The sequence below is a fragment of the Orycteropus afer genome, unplaced genomic scaffold (assembly GCF_000298275.1).
Source record: "Orycteropus afer afer isolate SDZICR_OR568_19922 unplaced genomic scaffold, OryAfe1.0 scaffold00014, whole genome shotgun sequence".
Classification (NCBI taxonomy): Eukaryota; Metazoa; Chordata; class Mammalia; order Tubulidentata; family Orycteropodidae; genus Orycteropus; species Orycteropus afer.
The window spans coordinates 5,548,923-5,572,809 of record NW_006921601.1 but is presented as its reverse complement, the minus strand read 5'-3'; the positions used below and the strand labels follow the sequence as shown (position 1 = coordinate 5,572,809).

The 23,887-nt window shown below is 43.1% G+C and overlaps 1 protein-coding gene across 1 annotated transcript in view; it reads left to right on the top strand.

The window, feature by feature from the left end:
• The first annotated feature begins 4,990 nt into the window (after positions 1-4,990).
• Positions 4,991-23,887, top strand: part of NRIP3 (nuclear receptor interacting protein 3) — a 40,515-nt gene continuing 21,618 nt past the window's right edge. Inside the window, exons 1-4 of the mRNA XM_042782762.1 lie at positions 4,991-5,036; positions 5,479-5,639; positions 19,251-19,412; positions 19,936-20,018. Coding sequence (XP_042638696.1) covers positions 4,991-5,036; positions 5,479-5,639; positions 19,251-19,412; positions 19,936-20,018 — 452 coding nt within the window. The remainder of the gene's footprint in view (positions 5,037-5,478; positions 5,640-19,250; positions 19,413-19,935; positions 20,019-23,887) is intronic.

Genomic DNA, 23,887 nt, shown 5'->3' with positions numbered 1-23,887 from the left:
GCAACCATTTTGGATTTTAAAGTGATAGCATTCTCACTTGGATTCCAGGGACCTAAGAATAGACTCTGTTTGCCAAGGTTGGCAGGGACATATGGGAGGCTGACAACAGGAAAGGAGACAGGTAGTGAGTGCATAAGTGCTGTCAACTAGTGAATAGAGAAGCACAGTACCCTGCTTGCACAGATAACATACAAACAAAACAAAAATCATGGGCAAGTCACTCCAACATACAATCACCAATTAAATATAAACACAAAAATGTCACAATGCCTCAGAGACAACAAAGCATCACAGTCCACACAAAGAACCAAGATATAGCAGGAGAAACAATGGACCAGGATACAGACCCAAAACACATCCCTGAGAAAGATGCAGCATTGGGATTCCCTGATAAGGAATTTAAAAGAATTATATTTAGGTTTCTTCAAAGGATTGAGAGACAAATCAAGGGAAATACAGAGAAAACCCCAGAACAATTTTGAAAGACAACACAAGAACAAAATGACGAAATAAATGAAAAATTAGAAATGATACAAAATCTACACACAGAAATCCAGAAGATTAATACTAAATTTTCAGAAATAGATAAGACATTGAATGGCCAAAGGAGGAGAATTGAATCAATGGAAGACAGAATTAGGGAAATTGATGGCAAATACCTGAACACTTCTTTGGAAAGGGATAAATCAGAAAAAAGATCAAAACAAAATGAAGAAAGCCTAAGGTTCATGTGGGATACCATCAAAAGGAATAAACTACATGTCATTGGAATTCCAGAACAGGAAGAGAAAAATAAAACCACTGGGAAAATTGTCAAAGATTTGTTGGAAGAGAATTTTTCTGGTATGATGAAAGATGAGAATACATCCATTCAGGAATTCCAACGAACCTCAAACAGGATAGATCCCTTGGTGATACAAAATCACCAAGACATATCATCATCAAACTTACCAAAACCAAAGACAAAGAAAGAATCATGAGAGCAGCACGGGAAAAATGAAAAGTTACCTACAAGGGTAACCAATAAGACTAAGTTTGGATTTCTCAGCAGAAACCATGCAGGTGAGGAGACAATGGGTTGGTCTTTATAAAACATGAAAGAGAAAAATTTCCAAAGATTATGTACCCAGCAAAATTATCCCTCACATATGATGGTGAAATTAGGACATTTCCAGATAAGCAGAAATTAAGGGAATTTGTTAAAACCAGACCAACCTTACAAGAGATGTTAAAGGGAGCCCTTTGGACAGAGAAGCAACAACAGCCAAAAACAACTGACCATTAACACACATAATGATATAACCCAGAAACCAACCCAGCTATGGAAGTATCCAAAGTAAATAAGCCTACAAGATTGTAAACAGGGAACCAGAGACATCAATTAACATAAGAGGACAACTACAAACCAAAAAGAGGAAAAAAATTGTGTCGTTACAGAACTTCTAGATGGTAGGGAAGTCAAGACAACTACAAATAGAACAGACTGTTCTAAACTTGGAAAGAAAACTATAAATCACAGGATAACCTCAAAGAAAAATGATAAAACTTCACATCAAAAAAGAGGACCAGCATAAATATTCAGCAAATATTAAAACAATAGCAATGAAGGACGTGATAACACGATTCATAAACAAAATGAGCTCAGCATAGAAAATTATATGGAACAAAGAAAGGACACCATGAAAAAGCACATAACAAAAATGACAGCAACCAATTCATATTTGCTGATAATTACGTATCTGGCAAGGGACTTATCTCTAAGATCTATAGCAGAAGAGTGGATGACCAAACTATGGCACATACACATAATGGAATGCTATGTAGCACTAAAGAATAACATAGAGTCTGCAAAACACCGCATAATATGGATGAACTTGGAGGACTTTATGCTGAGTGAAGTAAGTCAGTCACAGAAAGACAAATATAGTATTAGTTCATTGTTGTGGAGGGTCAAGGAAAGGTTTATATATGGAGGGAAACTCTCTTTGTTGGTTGCCAGGGATGGGAGGGAAGGGAGAGAAGGGAACACTACCAAAAAAAGAAAAAATGACTCATGTCACTTTAGGTTTGTGTATTTCACTATACATAAATTATATTTCAATAAAATGCATTAAAAAAAGAACTGATCAGATGACAACTGGTTTGTGTGTTTATGTGTGTGTTGCATTACAAATTCTGTTGTGGTTTTTAAGTAATATTTTATTGTGTTTTCAGTGACAGTTTATATAGCAAATTAGTTTCCCATTAACAATTACTACACAAATTGTTCAGAGCCATTGGTCAAAGCCTGTGCTTTTAACAACTATATTATATTCTCTCCAAGATGGGTCAATGGTCCAGTGGAGGTTGGCTATACGCGGAACTAATAATGGTACAGCCCTCAACGGTTTACAGTATCACAGTATATGCCATCTCACATCCTCACAACACCCATCTTATAGATATGGAAGCTGAGGCTCAGAGGTAGGAAGTGACTTACTGCAAGTCATTTGGGCAAACTAGATAAACTGCCCGGAGATAAACTGCCTCAAACTGAGCAGGCCAGTCTGTAGTCTGCAGGAATTTATAGTGTGTGTGCATGATTGGGGCTGGGTTCACCACACTGACCCATATTTAAAGGCAATGATAGCATCCACCAGTTTGGCCCCAAAGAAAGTCTCTGACAGGTAAGGGGCACAATTGGTGTTGTGGCCACAGATCCAACTGCAGAACATAAATCCCTCTACTGCAAAGAGCTCTGCATTCATAAACGGATTCTCAGCTCTAGTCAAGGCCCCACTTATTTTTCAGCAACACTTGATATGGCCGAATTCCAGTTCAGCCAGAGAGAGTCAGCTTCCTGGTATTCCCTGGGGGGATGTGGCTATGAAAGGAGCCCCTTTCTTGTGGCAGGGTCATCCTCAACAACAACAGCAAAAAAGGTTACAAGCCTAAGCTAAGCAGCCTGGAGAGTAGACTCCGACTCCTCCACCGAAGCGTCTACCCGCCTGGCTCCCTCCCTGAGGAAAGTAGCTGCTACAGCAGAGCTCCAGAGGCCCTCAGTGTTGGACCTGTCCCGATGCTCTGCCGAGCTCAGAGGCGTCTGTCTTAGAGAGACAAGGCAAGGTTGTCTTTCACTGTTCCCTGGGCTACCCGTGCTTGGAGGAGTGACCAGGCAGAGATCCAGGCAACAGGACAGGGGCCAGGGAAGCCGCTGTTGTTCACTGCTGGAAGCATGCCAGGGGACTGGGAAATGAGCTGCAATCTGGCCCCACTCCATGATCTCCCACCAAGAGAGTCTGTCCTGGGTGTGGGGGAAGGGGAGGAAAGGAAGGGAAGAGGAATCCAGCACTGGGGCTTCCTTGAATCCAGGTAAGCAGCCTTCTGGGTTTATTTTCCCACAAGCAGTGTGTGTCCTCTAAATCTGGGGCAAGTGCTAAAGACAGGAATGGAGGGAAAGAAGCAGGATCATGAAGTGAAACCCAGCTCTCCCAGGCCTGGGAAGTCCAGCTCAAGCTCCCGGGGCAGACGTCTCACACTTGGGCAAGACCTTAACTTCACATTATACTTATACCAGTACTTAGATGGCTTTCTATGCGCTAGAGATTCAATGTTAAGCAAAAATGGACTCAGTCCCTGTCTTGGAGTTTATAATCTAATAGCAAATGCTAATCAAACAAAAATACAATAATAATAATAATAAATTTTAAAAAAACACCTTGAAATACCCGAAGAGAGATGCATAGTATACCTCTCACTGTCATCGAGTGGATCCCACTCACAGGAACCCCCATTGGTTTCTGGAGGCAGTAAATCTTTACCCAGGTAGACTGCCCCATCAGAGCGGCTGGTGGGTTGAACTGGCAACCTTCTGGTTAGCAGTCAAATGCCTTAGGCACTAAGCCACCAGAGCCCCTTACATGTACATAATTAGGGAAAAATTCACCCACTCCAGGAGGTCAGGAGTTCATTTACTAAGGAAATGATATTGGAGCTGAGATGAAGAAAGTGGTAGAGGGCATTCCATGCAAAAGGAAAGGAATGTTCAAAAGCAGCACATTTGGCAAGAATGAGTATGGCTCCTCCTCCTCTCAAGAAGGTACAGAAGTCTGAAGAGTGGAGATGCTGGTGGACCACGCCACAATGCTTTGAGAGCACTAGGAAGCTTTTGAGGCGCTCTAAGGATGGGCAGTTAGGTGATGCCAACCTGTGAAGCTTTCTTGACGACTACCAAAATGCACCCAGGGGGCCCTCTGAAGACAGGCCTGGTGATCTGCTTCCAAAGGAGCACAGCCTTGAAAACCCCGTCGAACAGCTGGGCACATGTGAGTTCGCTATGAGTCAGAATCTTCCTTACTTTCCTTGATGTTGTGACCTGGTGATTCAGGTGGAAACATGGTCTGTACTAAATCAGCGTCGAGGCCAGAACTCAGGATGCTCGAGGCACCATTAGTAGGGCTTGAAAGTATGGAAGATTCACGAAAAATGGGCTTTAATTGGTCCGGGAAGGATGCTGGAGAGACGGGTGAAAGACCCCCTCAACTGTACGCCTAGCGTTAGCCGAGAAAGGTGATTTTCCGCAGGTGCAGTGAAGAGCAAGTGCAGGGCTCGTACTCGCAGGCAGTCCCTGGGAAGCGGGGATCCTCGTCACTCCCCCACCCCACCCCACCCTGCCGACCCGCGGGCTTCCACCCGGTGGTGACTTTCTCCACTTGCAAAGGCAGGTAGGTGCCAGGCTGCGGCCAGAAGGTGCTGGAAGAGGTAGAGTCGCCGAAGGGCCAGCTCCAGCCCGCCGGCAGGGGCTGCCCCCTCCCCAGTCACGTGGCCCGGTGGGTGGGAACCGACCTGAAGTTGGAGAAATCCTGAGCTCTCCCAACTTCGGAACGTGTCTCCGGCTCTCCTGAGTCCCGGCTGCGGGCGCGAAGACTCCGGGAGGGGGCGCGGAGGTGGGGGTGCCATTCCGTGGGAATCTGCAGAGCAGAGCAGCGGCGCGGGCGACCAAACTCGGGGCATGGCCCAGCTGTCGGTGATCCCTGGTTCTGCCACAGCGTGGACAGGTGAGCGGGCACCCGGGGACAGTGGTTGGGGAGGGAGAAGATCCTCGGCATTAGGTCTCACAACCCATCCACCTTTAGAGGTTGCGGGGCACCTGCAACGTGAGGGGACGCCTAGGTGAAGAGACCGCAGTGGATTCTTCGAGCACGGAGTCAGCCCCTCCAGCGCCCCCTATTTCTCGCTTGCTCTTCCGCGGGCGGGACGGCACAGCGTGGGAGCGGGTAACAAATGGGGTGGGGGGAGCAGGGGAGCCGCCCGCCGGGCCAGGACGCTGTGCGGCCCCGCCTCCCGCGCGCGCACAGGCTGCCCCATGACGTCACGCTCGGGTATAAAAACCGCGGCGCGCGGCTCACTGCGCTGGAGGAGCTCGAGGCTGAGAGCGGCTGGGGAGCCGGTAGCCACGGGGACGCTGGGCTGCGAGCGCTTTAGAGATGTTTTACTCAGGTGTGCTCACCGAGGGTGGCCGGAAGGAGACCGACATGCGGGAGGCGGCGTCGTTGCGGCAGCAGCGCCGGATGAAGCAGGCCGTGCAGTTCATCCACAAGGACTCTGCCGACCTGCTGCCCCTAGACGGCCTCAAGAAGCTGGGCTCGTCCAAGGACACGGTGAGCCCTCGCGGTCGCGGCGTCGCCGGCTCGCGCCCGGCCCTCTCTGCCTGTCACCTTAGCACCGTGCAGTCTTCCCTTGGGCCCATTGCCGCTTTCACTGAGTCACCGCCCCAGCCCGCTGCTGTCCGCTGGCTTTTGCTCGGTCACGGATCCCTTTCCATCCCAAATCCCTCTGCTTCAGTTTATCTCAGGACTCCGTCGTGGCTCTTCTAGCTCACGCTCCCTTCTCGCTTGTCTCTTTGCTTCGTGTCTCTGTTCTTTCGAATAGAAGGAAGAGACCCTGCTCTGCCCCCCTTGCGCTCAGGTCGCCTTTCTTTCCCATGGTTAATGCCGTGGGGCTTGAGCCTCACAGAGACGGGAGCTCCCGCTGCCACACAGACTGCTTGGCTGGTCCTATGACCCAGGCAGAGGTGACTCTTCAAGAGTCGAAGGAGAGAAAGAAGTGAAAAGGGACATTAATTGGCACTTTTGTTGAATCCATTTTTTCTATATGAAAAGAATCTTCTTGGGAGAATCAGTTTGATTTTGGTCGTATCTATTTTTGCCCTTCCATCCTGGGTGGGGAGAGAGAAAAAGGGTAGAACTTTAAGGTTTCCTGAACCCCAAATATCTCCTCATTCTTATATCTCTTCCTACTAGCTTCGAGGAGGCTGGTAGGAAGAGGAAGCCGGTCGGCTCTGTCTCACTGACTAGCTAGTATGGGGAGCTGGGGCTGGCGCAGTCTTTTTTGTAACAGGGTTGTACAGAGGGACTCTTCACAGTGAGCAGCAGAAACCCCAGGAATGGAGTTCTGGGCTCAAAGACCAACTGTGTTCTGTCTATAGGATGGGGATGGTTGGTTTATCAGTATAATGAGCTATGTCTGATTCTTACACCTCAGCTACTGTAATGCTGCTGGGCCAGAGTTAGGTTCCACTTGGTGGTTTTGTCTGGAGTATTCTTGTTGTTTGTATCCATGAATTTCATGATCACTTTATTCATCTGGACAGTAATTTATGAAACATTAAATTTGTCTTTACAGTTAAAGTCGGTGCTCTGTGTAATTTTTCTAGTATTTTTTAAATTTTATTTTATTTAGCTTTTAAAATGTTTAATTGGGGGAGTTTTGTCAGCCCTGATTCACTGAAATTTCTATTTTCAGCCCCCCTTTATGGAGGGTAGAACTTGTGCATCTATTTCTTTTATTAAAAAACTCACACAGATAACAATATCAGATTTGCTGCCCCCCCCCCCGTTGTGATAATCATTTTTAGTCATTTATGGGCAGGGGATGTCTACCCCGGTTATCTTGCTCTGTTTTCAAAGTTATTTTTCATGTACAACCCACAAGATAGTCAATCAAACTCATGCTAACCCTGAGTGGTGAGAGACTGAAATGTATTCCTAGAAAAGACGTAAGTCTCTCTCTCTGTCTCTCTGTCTCTCTGTCTCTCTGTCTCTCTCTCTCCCTCTCCCCCTCCCCTCCCCTTTCGCTATAAAGTACTCTAGATTCACTTGGCAAATCAGATCCAAGTCATCTTTTAGACCAAAATAATTCAAATTCCTGGAAGCCTCAGGAACAAATAATAATATGCAGGGAAGTATTAATAGGAGAAGAATTAAAGTGTGGATTTTTTTTCTTCTCTCCACACTGGATTTAAAATATGATGGACATTTGGTTGTCCTTGGAATCTCCTATATCCTCTTTTTCCTTCTTTGTAGGATTTCTTACACTGCTTCATCCTAAGTAGGCAGAATTCCATGTGCTTTTCTGACTCCTGTCTGTCTTAGTTAAGCCACCCAGGAGCTGATAGGATAGAGCACAGAGAGTAGGCTGCAAGGAGGATACATTATCAAGAAACAGGGTATTACGGTGAATGTGACATAACGGCAGTTGACTATGAAGCCCTAAACCACAGTTACCATTTCTCTTGTTACTGTTCACATACCTTTAATGTGCAAGCGATTGCATAGAAGAGCTACAGCAGGTCATGAAGCCGAGGCAGACTGAGAGATGGCTAGGAAGCTGTGAGGCTGGGGTAAGACACCATGCTTAGCTCTCTCGGAGCTGATGTTGCTTCCATAGTACAATCCTAGCAGTAACCTTAGAAGCACACTCTTATCACTTTACTTTTTAGATATATCTAGTAGGATAGACCATTACCCTTTTCTTTCACTAGAAGTGAAATTGGAAGACACCAGCATTGATTGAATAGTTCTTCCTTAAAGTGGGTTATCTCACTGCTGTTGAGTTGGATCCATCTAATAGTGACCCCTCCTTGGGTTTCCGAGGCAGTATCACTACAAAAGTAGATTGTCCAACCTTCCTTCCGAGGAGTGGCTAGTGGGTTTGAACTGCCAGCCTTCTGGTTAGCAGTCAAATGCCTTAGGCATTACGCCACCAGAGCTCCTAAAGTGGGTTATAGTACAAACTCAATAAAAGGGGGACAAGAAATGGAGAAGATGACACCAGAGGAAGATGGGGGACAAAAACCAAATTAATTTTCATTGACTCTGAGATTTGTACTTGTGTGAACATTACAGGTTGTTTTTCCTCATACTAATGACTTATATTCAAATTGTGTAGGTGGGGTTTCTGAATTATCTGTGTGTTACCATGCTGTTTCTGTAGTGTTCAATGTTTAATGACAGGCTGCCAACCGTTTTTGATTGGCAAAGGGCTCCCATGGACAATCAGAATGGTCTTACTCTCTTGGCCCCAGAGAAGTGCTTTTGCTCTATTACTATTTGTGTGGATTTGGCTGCAGAAAGTCTGCTGTGGAAATTTAATCTTATTTCTTATGTCTGGCTCTCTTACTTTGTTTATTCTTTCATTTGTTCTGCTTATTCTATATTAGATTAAGACTTAAACCCAAACATCTCACAATATAGATGAGCCTAGAGGATATTGAGGAGCTCTGGAAGCATAGTGCCTAAGGCACTTGACTGCTCACCAGAAGGCTGGCGGTTCAAACCCACCAGCCACTCCTCGGAAGGAAGGTTGGGCAATCCTACTTCCGTAGTGATACTGCCTCGGAAACCCAAGGAGGGGTCGCTATGAGTTGGGGCCGACTCGACGGCAAACAACAACAACAACAACAACAACAACAGAGGATATTGAATGGAACAAGTCAATTACAAAAGGACAAATATTGTATGAGACCACTATTATAAAAGCAAAAGGTTTACCCACAGAAGAAACATTCTTTGATGGTTACCAGGGAAGGGAGGAGGATGGAGGGAAAATCACTAACTAGGTAGTAGACATGTATTAACTGTGATGAAGGGAACAATAAAGAGAATGTCAGCACAACATGACCAAGGCAAAGGAAGACATTGGCAGGACGCAAGAGTAAAAGGCAACAATGCTAAATATTATTATATGCACAATCCTGCAATAACAGTAATAACAAACAATTTATGAGTGGATACAGTGGTAGATATGTAAGCTGAAAAGGTATGGGATGGCATGGGGAAGTATACCCATGAGCATATATAGGTTTGGCAGGGGATATTTGTATATACTGCAAATATATCCAGGTATATAGTGGAATGTATAGGAGGCAAAGTTATGCAAAGTTCTTAGCTGTAACCAAATACCTTGAGAGACTGAGCCACTGGATTTGAGAGGTTAGGACCATAGTCATGGGGGACATCCAGATCAATTGGCATAACATAGTCCATAAAGACAATGTTCTACATCCTACTTTGGTGAGTAGCCCCTGCAGTCTTAAAAGCTTGTGAACGGCCGTCTACGATACAACTATTGGCTTCTTCCCATCTTGAACAAAGAAGAGTAAAGAAAATCAAAGACATGAGGAAACAATTAGTCCAGTTTGTGTGGATTAATGGACCACACAAACCACTGCTTCCACTAGCCCCTGTGACCAGAAGAACCGTGTGGTGCCTAGCTTCTACTACCAGCAACTCTGATTGTCATCATAATAGAAGGTCCTGAACAAAGTGGAAGAAAAATGTAGAACAAAAAATCATATTCACACACACAAAGATTTACTGGTCTGATAGAGGCTGATGGAACCCCTGAAACTATAGCTCTTGAGACACCCTTTAAACCCGGAACTGAACTCACTCCCAGAGATCACCTTTCAGCCAAATAGATAGGAGCTCTGGTAGCGTAGTGCCTAAGGCACTTGACTGCTCACCAGAAGGCTGGTGGTTCAAACCCACCAGCCACTCCTCGGAAGGAAGATTGGGCAATCCTACTTCCGTAGTGATACTGCCTCGGAAACCCAAGGAGGGGTCACTATGAGTCGGGCCGACTTGACGGCACATAACAACAACAACAACAAAAATGTAAACATCCTCCTCAGAACAATCAGCCATACAAGACCAAAAGGGCAGCATTTCCCCAAAAACAAAGATCGGAAGGCATGAAGGGGCAGAAAAAGATGGGCAAATGGAAATGGAGAACCAGGAGGAGTTGGAAAGAGTGCTGTTATGTTAAGGGAATGGCAACTAATGTCATGAACAAAATGTGTATAAATCGTTGACTAGGAAAACTAATTTTCTCTGTAAACTTTCACCTAAGTTACAATAAAATGTTCAAAACAAAACAAAAAACTAAACCTAGAGGTGTGAGTGAGTAATACTGTATTTGATTTATTATAAAACAACTAGCTGAATCTGCAGGAAAAAAAAAAAAAAACCCTCTGTTCTTGGAGTTTTGCCTATTGTAATTTATTTTAGCTACCACATTCATAAATATTCTTCTCACTGTGCTAAGGACTTTAAAACATTTTCACACTGTCATGTTACATGATAGTATGTGGTCTTTCCTATATGATGACAATGTTGTTGTTGTTGTTATGTGCCGTCGAGTCGGCCCCGACTCATAGTGACCCCTCCTTGGGTTTCCGAGGCAGTATCACTACGGAAGTAGGATTGCCCAACCTTTCTTCCGAGGAGTGGCTGATGGGTTTGAACCGCCAGCCGTCTGGTTAGCAGGCAAGTGTTCTAGCCACTACGCTACCAGAGCTCCCACACCAATATTCATCAGGACATGTCCTTACTTGTCCAGTAGTAGAGAGTTTTGCTTTCCTATCCGTGATTGATTTTCCTTATAACCAAAGGCTGTAGCAAAACTGACTAGAATTAGGAATGAAGCTGAGGAGGAGGAGAGTAGAAAACAACAAAGGCAACTAACCATGAAATGATCAATTTCATTTCACTGGCTCTGTACTCTGAGTGTCTGATATACCTGATCATAATCTTTGTCAATTAGACCAGTCGGTGGTAGTGCCCTATAGATTAGATATCCATAATGCCACAAACCAAAAATCAAACTCACTGCCACCGAGTTGAGTCTGACTCAAAGCAACCTCCATTGGGTTTCCAAGGCGATAAATCTTACAGAAGTAGATTGCCTTAGGCATGGCTCCACCATAATACTGTAGACATCCATAACTCAGCAAGTATTCACATAATGTGTGCTATTGTTACAATGCAGGTAAGGCTCTGGAAATCTTCAATTTGGGCCAGACCCTGATGTTGTATTCATATTTTGTGCTATTTTCTAAGGCTCCAAAGTTCTCTAGTGCAACACCACCAGGTTGTTAAGATGTTACAGTCAGTAAGCACTAGAGGAATTCAGTGGAAGAGGTGATTACTCTGGCCTCGTGTGACAAGAATGGAGACCAACATCTGATTATAGCTGCATCATTCCCTGATGAGCCAGCTGACCATGGTATAGAGAGGAAGTGGCTTCCAGAATGTGCTCTGTAGAATCTGAGAGTAAGAAGTACTTTACAGTTATCTGCTCCAATTCTCCACTCATGTGTGAATCTTTTCTTCCAAAAATGTGGCCTGCCCTGAGCAACTGAAAAATCACCCTCTCAGACCAATCTACAAAGTAGGTAACAATCAGAAATAAGGCTGTTCACTTTGAAATGACATGTCTGATAGGTCACGAGGCAAAGGAGAAGAGAACATAGAAGGCCTGTGGCAATGTGACAGTCTGCCTTAGGTAGATTCCCATATGTTTTTGAGCAACTGCAAGCCCAAGGACAATCTGTGTTCCCATGAGATAGAATGGGTCACATGTTGTATATTCAGCTAGCAAGCAAAGAGAAGGCACAGATGTTAGTGCTCTTTTATATTTCCAAGGCCAGAGGTAGAGACATGTATGTTGTTGTTGTTATATGCTGTCAAGTCGGACCTAACTCATAGTGACCTCTCCTTGGGTTTCTGAGGCATTATCACTAGATTGCCCAAGTAGATTGCCCAACCTTCCTTCCAAGGAATGGCTGGTGGGTTTGAACCGTCAGTCTCTGGTTAGCAGTCAAGTGCCTTAGGCACAACGCTACCAGAGCTACTAGAGACATGTATACTGGGCTTGAAATGTGAGTCAATCAGGAATCTATATTTCTCCACAGACAATGTATGAGGACTAAAGTAGAGTAAAATGAGTTTAGGGTCTTCTAAGGAAACAAAAGTAAATGTCATCAAGTTTCCATTTTAAGCTATGCATGAGAATTTAAAATACATATGCATATGTTGTTGTTCTTGCGCATTGCATTCGCACACTGCCATCGAGTAAGATCCAACTCATAGCAACCCCTCCTTGGGTTTCTGAGGTGGTATCACTATGGAAGTACATTGCCCAACCTTCCTTCTGAGGAGTGGCTGGTGGGTTTGAACTGCCAGCCTTCTGGTTAGAAGTCAAATGCCTTAGGCACTACACCACCAGAGCTGTTAAGTTGGTTTCAATTCACAGAAACCCTTTGTACAACAGATTGAAACACTGCCTGTCCTGCAGCATCCTCACAATTGTTATGCTTGAGCCCATCGTCGTAGCCACTGTGTCAGTCTATCTCGTTGGGGGTCTTCCCCTTTTCTGCTGACTTTCTACTTAGCATATCCTTCTCCAGGGACTGATCCCTTCTGACAACACAACTGAAGTACGAGGTCTGACCATTCTTGCTTCTAAGGAGCATTCCAGCTCCATGTCCTCTAGGACAGATTTGTTCATTCTTCTAGCAGTACATGTTACATTCAATATTCTTTATTAACACCATAATTCAAAAGTATCAATTCTTCTGTGGTCTTTCTTATTCATTGTCCAGTTCTCACATGCATATGAGACTATTGAAAATACCATGGCTTGAGTCAGGTGCATCTTAGTCTTCAAACTGACATCTTTGCTCTTAAACACTTTAAAGAGGTATTTTGTAGCAGGTTTGCCCAATGAAATACGTCATTTGGTTGATGTGGTTGTGAAAATTTTTGTTTTTTGTTGAAGTGTAATCCATACTGAAAGCTGTAGTCTTTGATCGTCATCAGTAAGTGCTTCAAGTCCTCTTCACTTTCAGCAAGCAAGGTTGTGTAATCTGCATATCACAGGTTAATGAGTCTTCCTCCAAACCTGTTGACATGTTCTTCTAAATAAAGTTCAACTTCTTGAATAAGTATAGTGAAGGGATTCAACCCTGATGTATACCTTTCCTGATTTTAAACCCCACAGTATCTCCTTGTTTTGTTAAAAGACTGCCTCAGTCTATGTACAAGTTCCTCATGAGCACAATTTCCTCAGTTCTTTCAGCTTGAGAAATGCCAAGTGTGTTCTTCCCCTTCGATTTTCCAACTCTAGGCCTTTACTTTGTCCTCTTGAGCCGCCCTTTGAAATCTATTCAGCTCTTTTACTTCATCATTTCTTTCATTCACTTTAGCTACTCTCCATTCAAGAGCAAGTTTCAGAGTCTGTTCTGACATTCAGTTTGGTCTTCTCTTCCTTTGTTCCTTTGCTGCCTTTTTATTTACTTTTTGCTTTTATCGTGTATGATGGATGTCCTTGATGTCATTCCGTAACTGGTCTGGTCTTTGGTCACTGGTGTTCAATGCGTCAAATCTATTCTTCAGATGATCTCTAAATTCAGATGGGATATACTCAAAGTCATAATTTGGCTCTGGTGGACTTGTTTTTTTCTCTGCTTCAACTTAAACTTGAATATGAGCAATTGATGGTCTGTTCCACAGTCAGCCCATGGTCTTGTTCTGACTGATGATATCGAACTTCTCCATCGTCTCTTTGTTTCACAGATACAGTACATTTGATTCCAGTGCTTTCCATCTGGTGAGGTCCATTATGTTGTTTAAAAAATGTATTTGCAATGAAAAGTTATTGGTTGTGCAAAATTCTATGTTATCGTTGACATCATTTCTATCACCAAGGCCATATTTTCCAACTACTGATGCTTCTTCTTTGTTTGCAACTTTCACATTTGAATCACCAATAATTATCAATACATCTTAATTGCATGTTTGGTCAATTTCAGACTGCAAAAATTGGTAAAAATCTTCAGTTTCTTCATCTTTGGCTTTAATGGTTGGTGTGTTAATTTGAATAATAGTAGTATTAAGTGGTCTTCCTTGTAGGCGTATGGATATTATCTTATTACTGACAGCATTATACCTCAGGATAGATCTTGAAATGTTTTTTTTGATGATGAATGTGTTGCCATTCCTCTTTAGTTTGTCATTCCCAGCATAGTGGACCATATGATTGTCCGATTAAGAATGACCCATACCAGGCCACTTCAGTTCACTAAGACCTCGGATATTGATCTTTGCGTGCCATTTCATTTTTCACAACTTCCTAATTTCCTAGGCTCATAGTCTGTATATTCCATGGTCAATTATTAAGAGATGTTTGCAGCTGTTTCTTCTCATTTTGAGTCATGCCACATCAGCAAATGAAGGTCCTGAAAGCTTTACTCTATCCACATTATTACGGTTGACTCAATTTTGAAGAGGCAGCTCTTCTCCAGTTGTATTTTGAGTGCCTTGAGGGGCTTACTTTCTGGCATTATGTCAGACAGTGTTTCCTTGCTATTCATAAGATTTTCAGTGGCCAATTTTTTCAGAAGCAGATCTGGTTATGTCTTTCTTCCTAGTCTCTCTTAGTCTGGAAGCTCCACTGAAACCTGTCCACCATGGGTGACCCTTCTAGTACTTGAAATAATGGTGGCATAGTTTCCAGCAGTATGCAAGCCACAATAGTGTGACAGACTGACAGATAGGTGGTGGACATGTGCATATAGTTTGAGATATTACTCTGTATCTGATGGTCTTAAATGCTTTATGCAGATCATCTCATTTAAACATCACAGAAGCACTATGAGGTACTTACTAACTTGAACTGAGCTCTGTCTGACTCAAAAGCATTTGCTTTTAACCACTACTCTGAGTAAGGGATTGATGATTTTTTTTTTTTTTTCTGTAAAGGACCAAATAGTAAATGTTTTCAGCTTTACAGGCCAAACAATCTCTGTTTTAACTACTCACCAATGCTGTTGTAGCACAAAAGCAGACATAGTAAGTGAAGACCATGATAATGAGTGTGGATTTTATTTGAAGAACCAGGGGAAACCATTGAAGAGTTTTGAATAAGGGAGCGCATTATCTGACTTTTAAAAAGCTCTGATTGCTATGTAGAGAATAGATTGGAGAAGGAAGAAAGAAGAGGCAAAAGACAAGTTGGGTTGTTGTAGTACAGATAAGAAATGATGGTTGTTCAGATTAGATTGGAGTTAGGAAAGGTAGGGTTGAAGTTAGATTGAGTTCAGATATACTTTAGAGGAAGCTGCAGTGATACTTGGGATGGGAGGTGAGGGAAAGAGAACAATTAAGAGTGGGTGTAATGTTGGTGGAAAGGAAGTAACCCAGAATGTTAAAACTGAACAGGGCTTTGGAGCTGAAATCATTTTTATTCCTGAAAAGGAAAGTGGGGTTTAAAGAAAAGTGGTGCTTATAAGTAAAAAGTAGAAAACCTTTATGGAGAAATAATTAAAAATCAGATAGGGAAAGAGGGTAATAATAGTTTGTGGAAGATCTTAAATGCTAAATTGAGGATTTTATGTTTGATACAGTGGACAAGAGAACCTCTGTAGGGATCCTGAAAGCAATATAGGAAATGGCTTGAACTTAGAAGGAGCCATAGAAATTGAGAGGAAAATATGATGTTAAGGAGGCAGAATTTTACTCACCAAGGTAGAGAGTAAGGGAGAAAGTACAAGAAAGATCAGTGGGACAAGTTAAATGTGAAGTGTCTGTGAAATACGTATGTGGAGAAGATAAGTTCAAATAGGCAGTTGGATCTATGTGTCTAAAACTCAAGAGTGAGGTCTGGTCATGAGAAAGAGTCATCATCATAAAGGTAGAAAAGTAGATAAAATGCCTGGAGAATATGTAGAGTAAGAAAAGGATCAAGGATAAAGTAGTGAGGAACACTGATGTTGAAGAAATGAGTAGAAGAAAGGAAACCCATGAAAGAGACAGGTGTGGAATAGATAGATGGTTTTGGAAGCCAGTAGAGGAGAGCTTCAAGAAAATGGAGTGTGAAGTTTATTGCAGCATTGTTTCTAATGGCAAACTGTGGGAACAACCTAAATGCCCATTGTTGTTGTTGTTGTTATGTGCCGTCGAGTCGGCCCCGACTCATAGCGACCCCTCCTTGGGTTTCCGAGGCAGTATCACTACGGAAGTAGGATTGCCCAACCTTCCTTCCGAGGAGTGGCTGGTGGGTTTGAACCGCCAGCCGTCTGGTTAGCAGGCAAGTGTCTTAGCCACTATGCTACCAGAGCTCCCCATTAGTATGTAAATAGTCAAATTAAGATACATTTGTACTACAAACTTAAATGTCTGCAGGGAATGTGCTGTTTTAAAATGTAGAAAGTAGGGCAGGTATAAGAAAATAGATGCTAAACTAGTTATAGGGTAATCTGGCCTTGTTGTTAGATGCCACAAGTTGGTCTGACTCGTAAAGACCCCATGTACAACAGAACGAAACACTGCCTGGTCCTGTACCATTCTCACAATTGTTGGTATGTTTGAGTGCGCTGTGGCAGACACCATCTAAATCCTTCTCATTGAGAGTCTTCTTTAGGGATTGATCCATTCCTATAACCTGTCCAAAGTAAGCAAGATGAAGTCTTGCCATCTTTGCTTCTAAGGAGCATCTGGCTATACTTCTTCCAAGACAGATACTCATTTTTCTGGCAGTCTATGGTATATTCACTATTTCTTACAAACTATAATTCAAACATGTCGATTCTTCTTTGGTCTTCCTTTTTCTTTTCTTTCTCTGCCCCACCCACCAAAGTGTATCTTATCCAAGCCATGGTGTTTTAATTTCCTTCATATGCATATGAAGGAGCCCTGATGGCATAATCCCTAAGGCATGTGACTGCTAACCAGAAGGCTGGTGGTTCAAACCCACCAGCCACTCCTCAGAAAGAAGACTGGGCAATCTACTTCCTTAAAAATATTGCCTTGGAAACCCAAGGAGGGGTCACTGTGGGTCAGATCCAACTTGACAGCAGTGAGTTTTAGCATATGCATGTGATAGCTGGACAAATGAAAAAAGAGGACTGTGCTAAGTGTAGTCTGACAGAAACAAACACCTTGCTTTAGTATGGCTTGAGCTAGGAGTCTCCTTTAGAATGAATAATTTGTTTCTTCTAAGGAGCAAAGCATTCTCCTCAAATGATGTTCTCTTGTGTGGCATCAGGAAATCTGACAGAGTTTGTACTTCCTCTAGCTCTTTATGAAACTAAGAAGCTCTCATTTTCTTTATAAATGCCTTCTCCCCTCCCCTTTTCCCAAGGACACTAATTTAGAACTTGCTTTGCCAACAATCAGCATATTTTGGGAATTTGTTTCTTCACCTCATCAGGGTTACTGTGAGTCATGGCTCTGATTCCATTCTTCCGTAGAACTCTGTAAAGTAGCAGATAATTAAGACCTTCTCTGGTTCTACTCTTCCCAGGGAATGTGCTAGGCTCTGGACTTCTAAGAGTGATTGTCTTCCCCCTAGAATTAAAGTGCCATCTGGTACATTTTAGATAGATGTGTTGGGGTTAGTCTCTATCATTGGAGGGATTTTGAGTGTTATTTTAAACTGAAGGTAAAATGTTTACATATGGACATTTGTCAGCTCAAATTACTTTTATTTTCAAGAGGTGGCTTATGCTTCTGGGAGGTCACTTTGGGTAGGAACAGTAGAGTGGCTGTCTCTGCCCTAGAAGCTCTCCTAAACTCTATCAGAGAACAGACTTGAACTCTTCATTCTGCTTCCTAATATTAGGTATCCTGGCACAGAATAAGGTCCCCTGCTTCTTGGCTCCTTTTTTTTTAAAAAAAAAAAAAAAATTATTTTATTTTATTGTGATTTGAAGGAGCTCTGGTAGTGTAGTGCCTAAAGCACTTGACTGCTAATCAGAAGGCTGGTGGTTCAAACCCACCAGCCACTCCTCGGAAGGAAGATGAGGCAATCTACTTCCGTAGTGATACTGCCTCGAAACCCGAGGAGGGGTTGCTATGAGTTGGGTCCGACTTGACGGCACATAACAACAACAACAACATTGTGATGTGGGTGAGGGTTTACAGAGCAAATTCACTTTCCATACAGCAGTTCATATACACTTTGTCTCATGACAGTGACTACAATAATTTACCCCAATGCAACAGCTCCCCTCCCATTTCCTCTCCTCTTCCTTGTGTCCATCCCTCCATGCACTCCTACCCCCTGAAATGTCTCCCTGTGCATAAACAGCCCTTCTTTCTCCCATGATTGTTCTCTCCAAGAAGTGTATCTACCTAGTATAAATGTTCGCTTCATATGCCTGTCTTTTGTTTGGCTGAAAGCCACAGGTATGGGTTCAATTTCTTGACTCCCTTTTATATCCTTTTTATACCCTTACTTTTTGGCCTGTAAAAGAGAGGAGGAATGGGTGACGAGCATATGGCAGGAGAAGCCAGTGATTTGAGTATAGAGAGTATCAGTGAGGATAATTCTTGTGGGTTTTGCCAGGTTCTAAAGTATGTCTCCTGATAGTGTTGCTCAGAAGGTATGAATTCCTGTCTTCCCATCCCACCCCTATCAGTGACTTAGTACCCAGGAGAGCCAGGCCACCAAGGCATATGCAGACTGGGTCTAAGAAATAGGACTGTGAGGCAGTGAGACTTGAAATAGTAATAAGAAGAGCTTCTGACTACCAGAGCTAGGTAGGTTTCTTTAGCCTGTGAAAATGAGCTACTCTTTCTGTAAGGACTGATTTACAGTCACTTGGAAGATACAGAGATCATATATTCTGCAAAGAATAATGGCACTCTTCTCCTGTAATGTCCTTGTAAGGGAAGGGGAGGCGGCAGACCCAAGTAGTCCATATCATAGATTGCCAAGTTGTCCTTGTTGTTATGTGCCATCGAGTCGGACCCGACTCATTGGGTTTCCAAGGCAGTATCACTACGGAAGTAGATTGCCTAACCTTCCTTCTGAGGAGTGGCTGGTGGATTTGAACTGCCAGACTTCTGGTTAGCAATCAAGTGCCTTAGGCACCATGCTACCAGAGCTCTAACCAGTATTCATTGGCCCTGTCCACATTTCCCAGTGGCCTTTCTTGCCTGTTTACTCAGGGTGGCCGACTGCAAGTTAGTTTATATACATGCTCTGACAATACTAGTGAAGTCCACAACCTGAAAGAAGAATAAATAAAAAGCATCCGTAGAGCTTAGTTATGTGAGGCCTCTTCGTTATTTCTATGACACCTTGGGGACAATGGGAGGGGGGAAAATGGCTTGTCACTAAGAAGCTTCTGCTTTCTATCTCTCAAGCAACCTCATAACATTCTGCAGAGACGCCTCATGGAAACCAATCTGTCTAAGCTCCGAAGCAGCCGTGTCCCTTGGGCCTCCAAGACCAGCAGACTCAATCAGGCTAAGTCTGAGAGTCTAAAGAAGTCTGAGGATGATGACATGATTTTGGTGTCTTGCCAGGTAATGTTCTGAGGGCAGCTTTGGGATTTTCTAGAACGTAGGATTTGGGAGCCCTCTTTTATCTCAAGAGTGGGCCCTCTCCTCCGAACACTATAGAGTTGTGGGTCTTATCATGAAATTCATAAATGGACTTTAAAGGAGCACTCCATGAACACTGGAGTGCATACAAAATTTCGTATGTATGTGCATCCTTGTGGGAAGAAGTACCAAAGCTTTCATCGGATTTGAAAAGGGGTATGTCATGATTAAAAAAGATTAAAAAAAAAAAAGATTAAAGGTACCCTGGCATGTGGAATAAAACATCCAAAGTCTTTGGAATCGTCTATCAGCACTGAATTCAGCAGGAAAGAAAGCTACTTAAAGGCAGAGTCAGCAGTAGGTAAAGATGAGACAGAGTCCCAACTTGTAATTGTAAGATGCTCTCCAACTCTGTCTTTCATATGACATCTGCTGCTTGCTGTCTGGATCTCCCTTTCCCTTTGCTCCTCTGGCTCCTTTTGAACAGTATATTTCCTCCCCACAGTGTGCTGGAAAGGATGTGAAAGCCTTGGTTGACACAGGCTGTCAATATAATCTCATCTCCTCAGCCTGTGTGGACAGATTGGGGTAAGTATCCATCTGTGCTGGTGGAAGTCAGATGTGAATGCAGTCTCTGTGAATCTGTTTTGTGGTTACAGAGGGTGAGGCTCTCCACAGAGGCTCTAAGAAAAATGTGTAGAACTCGGATTTCAGCTGCAACCAGAGGCCTTAGTTGAGGGGAAGAGTGGTGGGCTGCCAGACAGCTGGTAGAAATCAGTGTGCCAGGCAAGCCTCCATCTCTCCATTAACTTCCACCTTCCAAGTTTTGAGCAGAGGCTTCTGGACTCTGGAGCGTGAGAGTGTGAGATGTCTGGCTCAGTGTGCCCTGCTCTGATCTGCCAGACAACAAATTAGAAGGAGCTGTCCTGTTGGTGTACCCCAGAAGAGTAAAAGCAGGGCCATGGGTGGCCTCAGCTTACTCAGGGTCCTTCTGGAGCCCACTCTGCCTGTCCTTGGAAATATGATTCAGAAGTGGCAATGGGGCTGCAATTAACCAATAGTTTTAACCTGATTAACCAATATTTCCTCCCTGTGAAGAACATGTAAAATCAGATCCTACTGCTACTCCTGCTGGGGATTAGGTTTGAGGCAACCACCTCAGATATTAAATAACTTCAATTCTCTGGCAGGTAGATATCCTCCTTTTAGTCAGAGAAAGCCATTTTCTGTCTTATCTCCTTATTCCTCAATCTTTACTTTCATTTCTTTCCTTCTTCTAACTCTTTTCCTCCAAAGTACCAAATGACCTCTAGGGTCTAGCATAGAATCAGGAAGATCAATGCAACATCTTTTTCCACATCTCTAGCCCTAAATATAATAAATCATTCCCCAGTCCAAATCCTAGCCCAAATCACTAAGATAGGTATAGCAGCCCATTTGAGCTACATTCAAGATGTCCATATTCTTAGATAGGGTTTGCATAAGATTTGATTTGTATAATCATTGACCTCTCATCTTACTTCTCACCAGCACCATAACTCTTTGAAACTGGATCTGTGGATTTTGAACATTGCTATTAGGGTCATGGGTGGAGTCCAGGACACAAGTGCTCTCATGGGAAGAAGCCTGAGCCTTTTTATGTGAATAGATGAGATATAGTGTAACATGATGGTTCCAGAAAGACTAATAATGTACTGGTGCATAATTAGGCAGCAGACTGCCATGATTCCAGAGGAATTAATAACCATCTGTAAAACTGCAATTATTTTGCTTTTGGATGGACTATAACAGCAAAGGAGAGGAAATGGAGGAAAACAGAAGTATTGGCACAGAGAGTCCATAATTAAGTATTTATCCACCAGCCCATAATAGTTCGGGTGCTAGTTGTTCCAGTCAACTTACATAATTGTGTGAAAGCCTGATGCTGTTCCTTTCCTTCCTCCCCTGCACAGACAAGTTAAATTAATTAGAACTTTTTCCATGATATTCCTTCTGACGCCAATCTCAATGCACTTACCAAATAAATACCTGGTGGTTCAAACTCACCAGCCACTCCTCAGAAGGAAGGTTGGGCAATCTACTTCTGTATTGATATCACCACGTAAACCCAAGGAGGGGTCTCTATGAGTCGGGTCCAACTCGACGGCATACAACAACAACAACCACTGACTTTATAACCTAAGGGAAACTGATGAGGATAGACTAACATAGAAAGGACAAAGAGAAAGTTTGACATTGAACAAAGCATCTTCTAAGACTATGGATTAACCTGCCTTCTCTGAGATCTGTTATGGATAGCAGGGATGTGTTAACTGCCTCATACATAGTTGTTTTGGTTACCTAGTGGTGCTCTAACAGAAATACCACAAATGGGATGGCTTTAACAAACAGGAGTTTATTCTCTTGCAGTTTGGAAGCTAGAAGTCTTAGTTCAAAGTGCCAGGCTCTAGGGGCTGGGTGAAAGCCTCTCAACCTTAGGGTCCAGCTCTGCTTCCTGCTCCCTGCCCACTGGAGCTAGAGGTGTTTCTTCACTCAAACAGCTGCTGAGGCTGAGAAGCTCCAAAGTTGACAAGTAAAAAGGCACAGCCCCGAGGTTACCAAACCACACGGCAGGCCATTAACTTAAATCCATTTTAAGTCCCAAGGTCAGCAGAGCATAGCAGGCTCCTGAGCAACAACACGGCTACATGCAGGGTCCAAGCGTGCCATAGGCTAGAGACTATCCCCAAGGCTTCTCCTTATATAAAGGAAGCAGACCACATCCCAAAGGCAGCTACTGAGCTGCTTGTGGTAGATCCCACCGTGGAGTTGATTGCCAGTCCATCATGGGGAATAACTACCACCAGCTACCCAGCCACTCAACCAGGCCCAGCCAAGCTGACACACAAACAACTACCACAGACACCAATAGTTGCATCTTAGATGGCCACTCAAAAGCTTTTAAAACCCCAGTCACTATTCACCAAAGTAGGTTGTGGAACAAGATTTTTATGTACTGTTATACCAGCTGAGCTTGGCATACCCTGAGACTATGGTCCTGAGTTGGCAGGCCCCATGGTTGTCTCTCTCAAGCTGTTTGGTTGTCTCTGAGAGGTTACTCCAACTCTGTCTTCTGTTGCTTCTGTAATGTGTATGGCTAATTTTGTATCACAAGTGCATATGTAAGATTACCTTCAGCTAAATCTATTCTTGATCTAGGGTGTATTCCTGTTTGCCGACCCCACCTGATCTTCTCACTTGTCTATGCATTTATCAGTAGCCTCGTGTTTGGTGTTAGTGGTAATGCAGTATTGTGCATGTAACATTATTTGCCTCTGTTGTCTGTATCTTTTGTACACATTCCTGTGTCCTCCCTTTCCCCATTGTCACCATGCTGGTCACAGACTCTTTCTATACCACCCCGTCCCTCACCCAAATCAACATGTGCCCCCCAACTAGTCCGAAATTTTCCCTCTTCTTCTCTCCATCCCTGGTAACCAACCATAAGTAAACCTTTCCTTGATATTTGACAATAATGGGCTTATACAATATTTGTCTTTCTGTGATTGACTTATTTCACTCAGCATAATGTCCTCCAAATTCATCCACATTGTAAGCTGATTTGCGTATTTTTTCATTATTCTTTAATGTAGTATAGTGTTGTATTGTGTGAATGTACCATCGTTTGGTTATCCATTCATCTGTTGATGGGCATTTAGATTGTTTTCTCTCTTTTCTGTAGTGAATTGTGCTGTGATGAACATGGATTGCATATGTCTGTTCATGTCCTGTCTCTCACCTCTTTAGGATATGTTCCTAGCAATGGAATTACTGGATCAAATGGTATTTCTATTTTCAGTTTTTTAAGGAAAACACTACCATTTTCCATAATCGTTGTACCATTTTGCAGTCCCACTGGCAGTGTTTGAGAGTTCTAGTCTCTCTACAGCCTTGCCAGCATTTGTTATTTTCTCTCTTGTTGAACTTTGCTGTTATTGCTGGGGTGAGATGATACCTCATTTTTGTTTTGATTTGCATCTAGTGGCTAATGGTCATGAGCATTTCCTCATGTGTTTGTTGGCTGCCAGCATATTATCTTTAGTGAAGTGCCTGTTCATGTCTCTTGCCCATTTTTGAGTTGGATTGTTTGTCTTTTTGGTGTTGAGGTGTTGAAGTTTTCTATAAATTCTGGAAATAAGTCCTTTGTCAGATTTGTCTTAGCCAAATATTTTTTCCCAATCTGTAGGTTCTCTTTTTACCCTTTTGGAGAAGTCTTTCAATATGCATAAGAATTTAATTATTTAAAAATCCTGGTCATCTAGCTTCTCTTCCACTGTCTGTGCATTTTGGGTTGTACTTGATAGTCTGTTTATGCCATAAATTGGGGCCCTTAGATTTGCCCCTGTTTTATCTTCGATGAGCTTTATAGTTTTAGGTTTTACATTTGAGTCTTTGATCCAACTTGAGTTTGTTTTTGT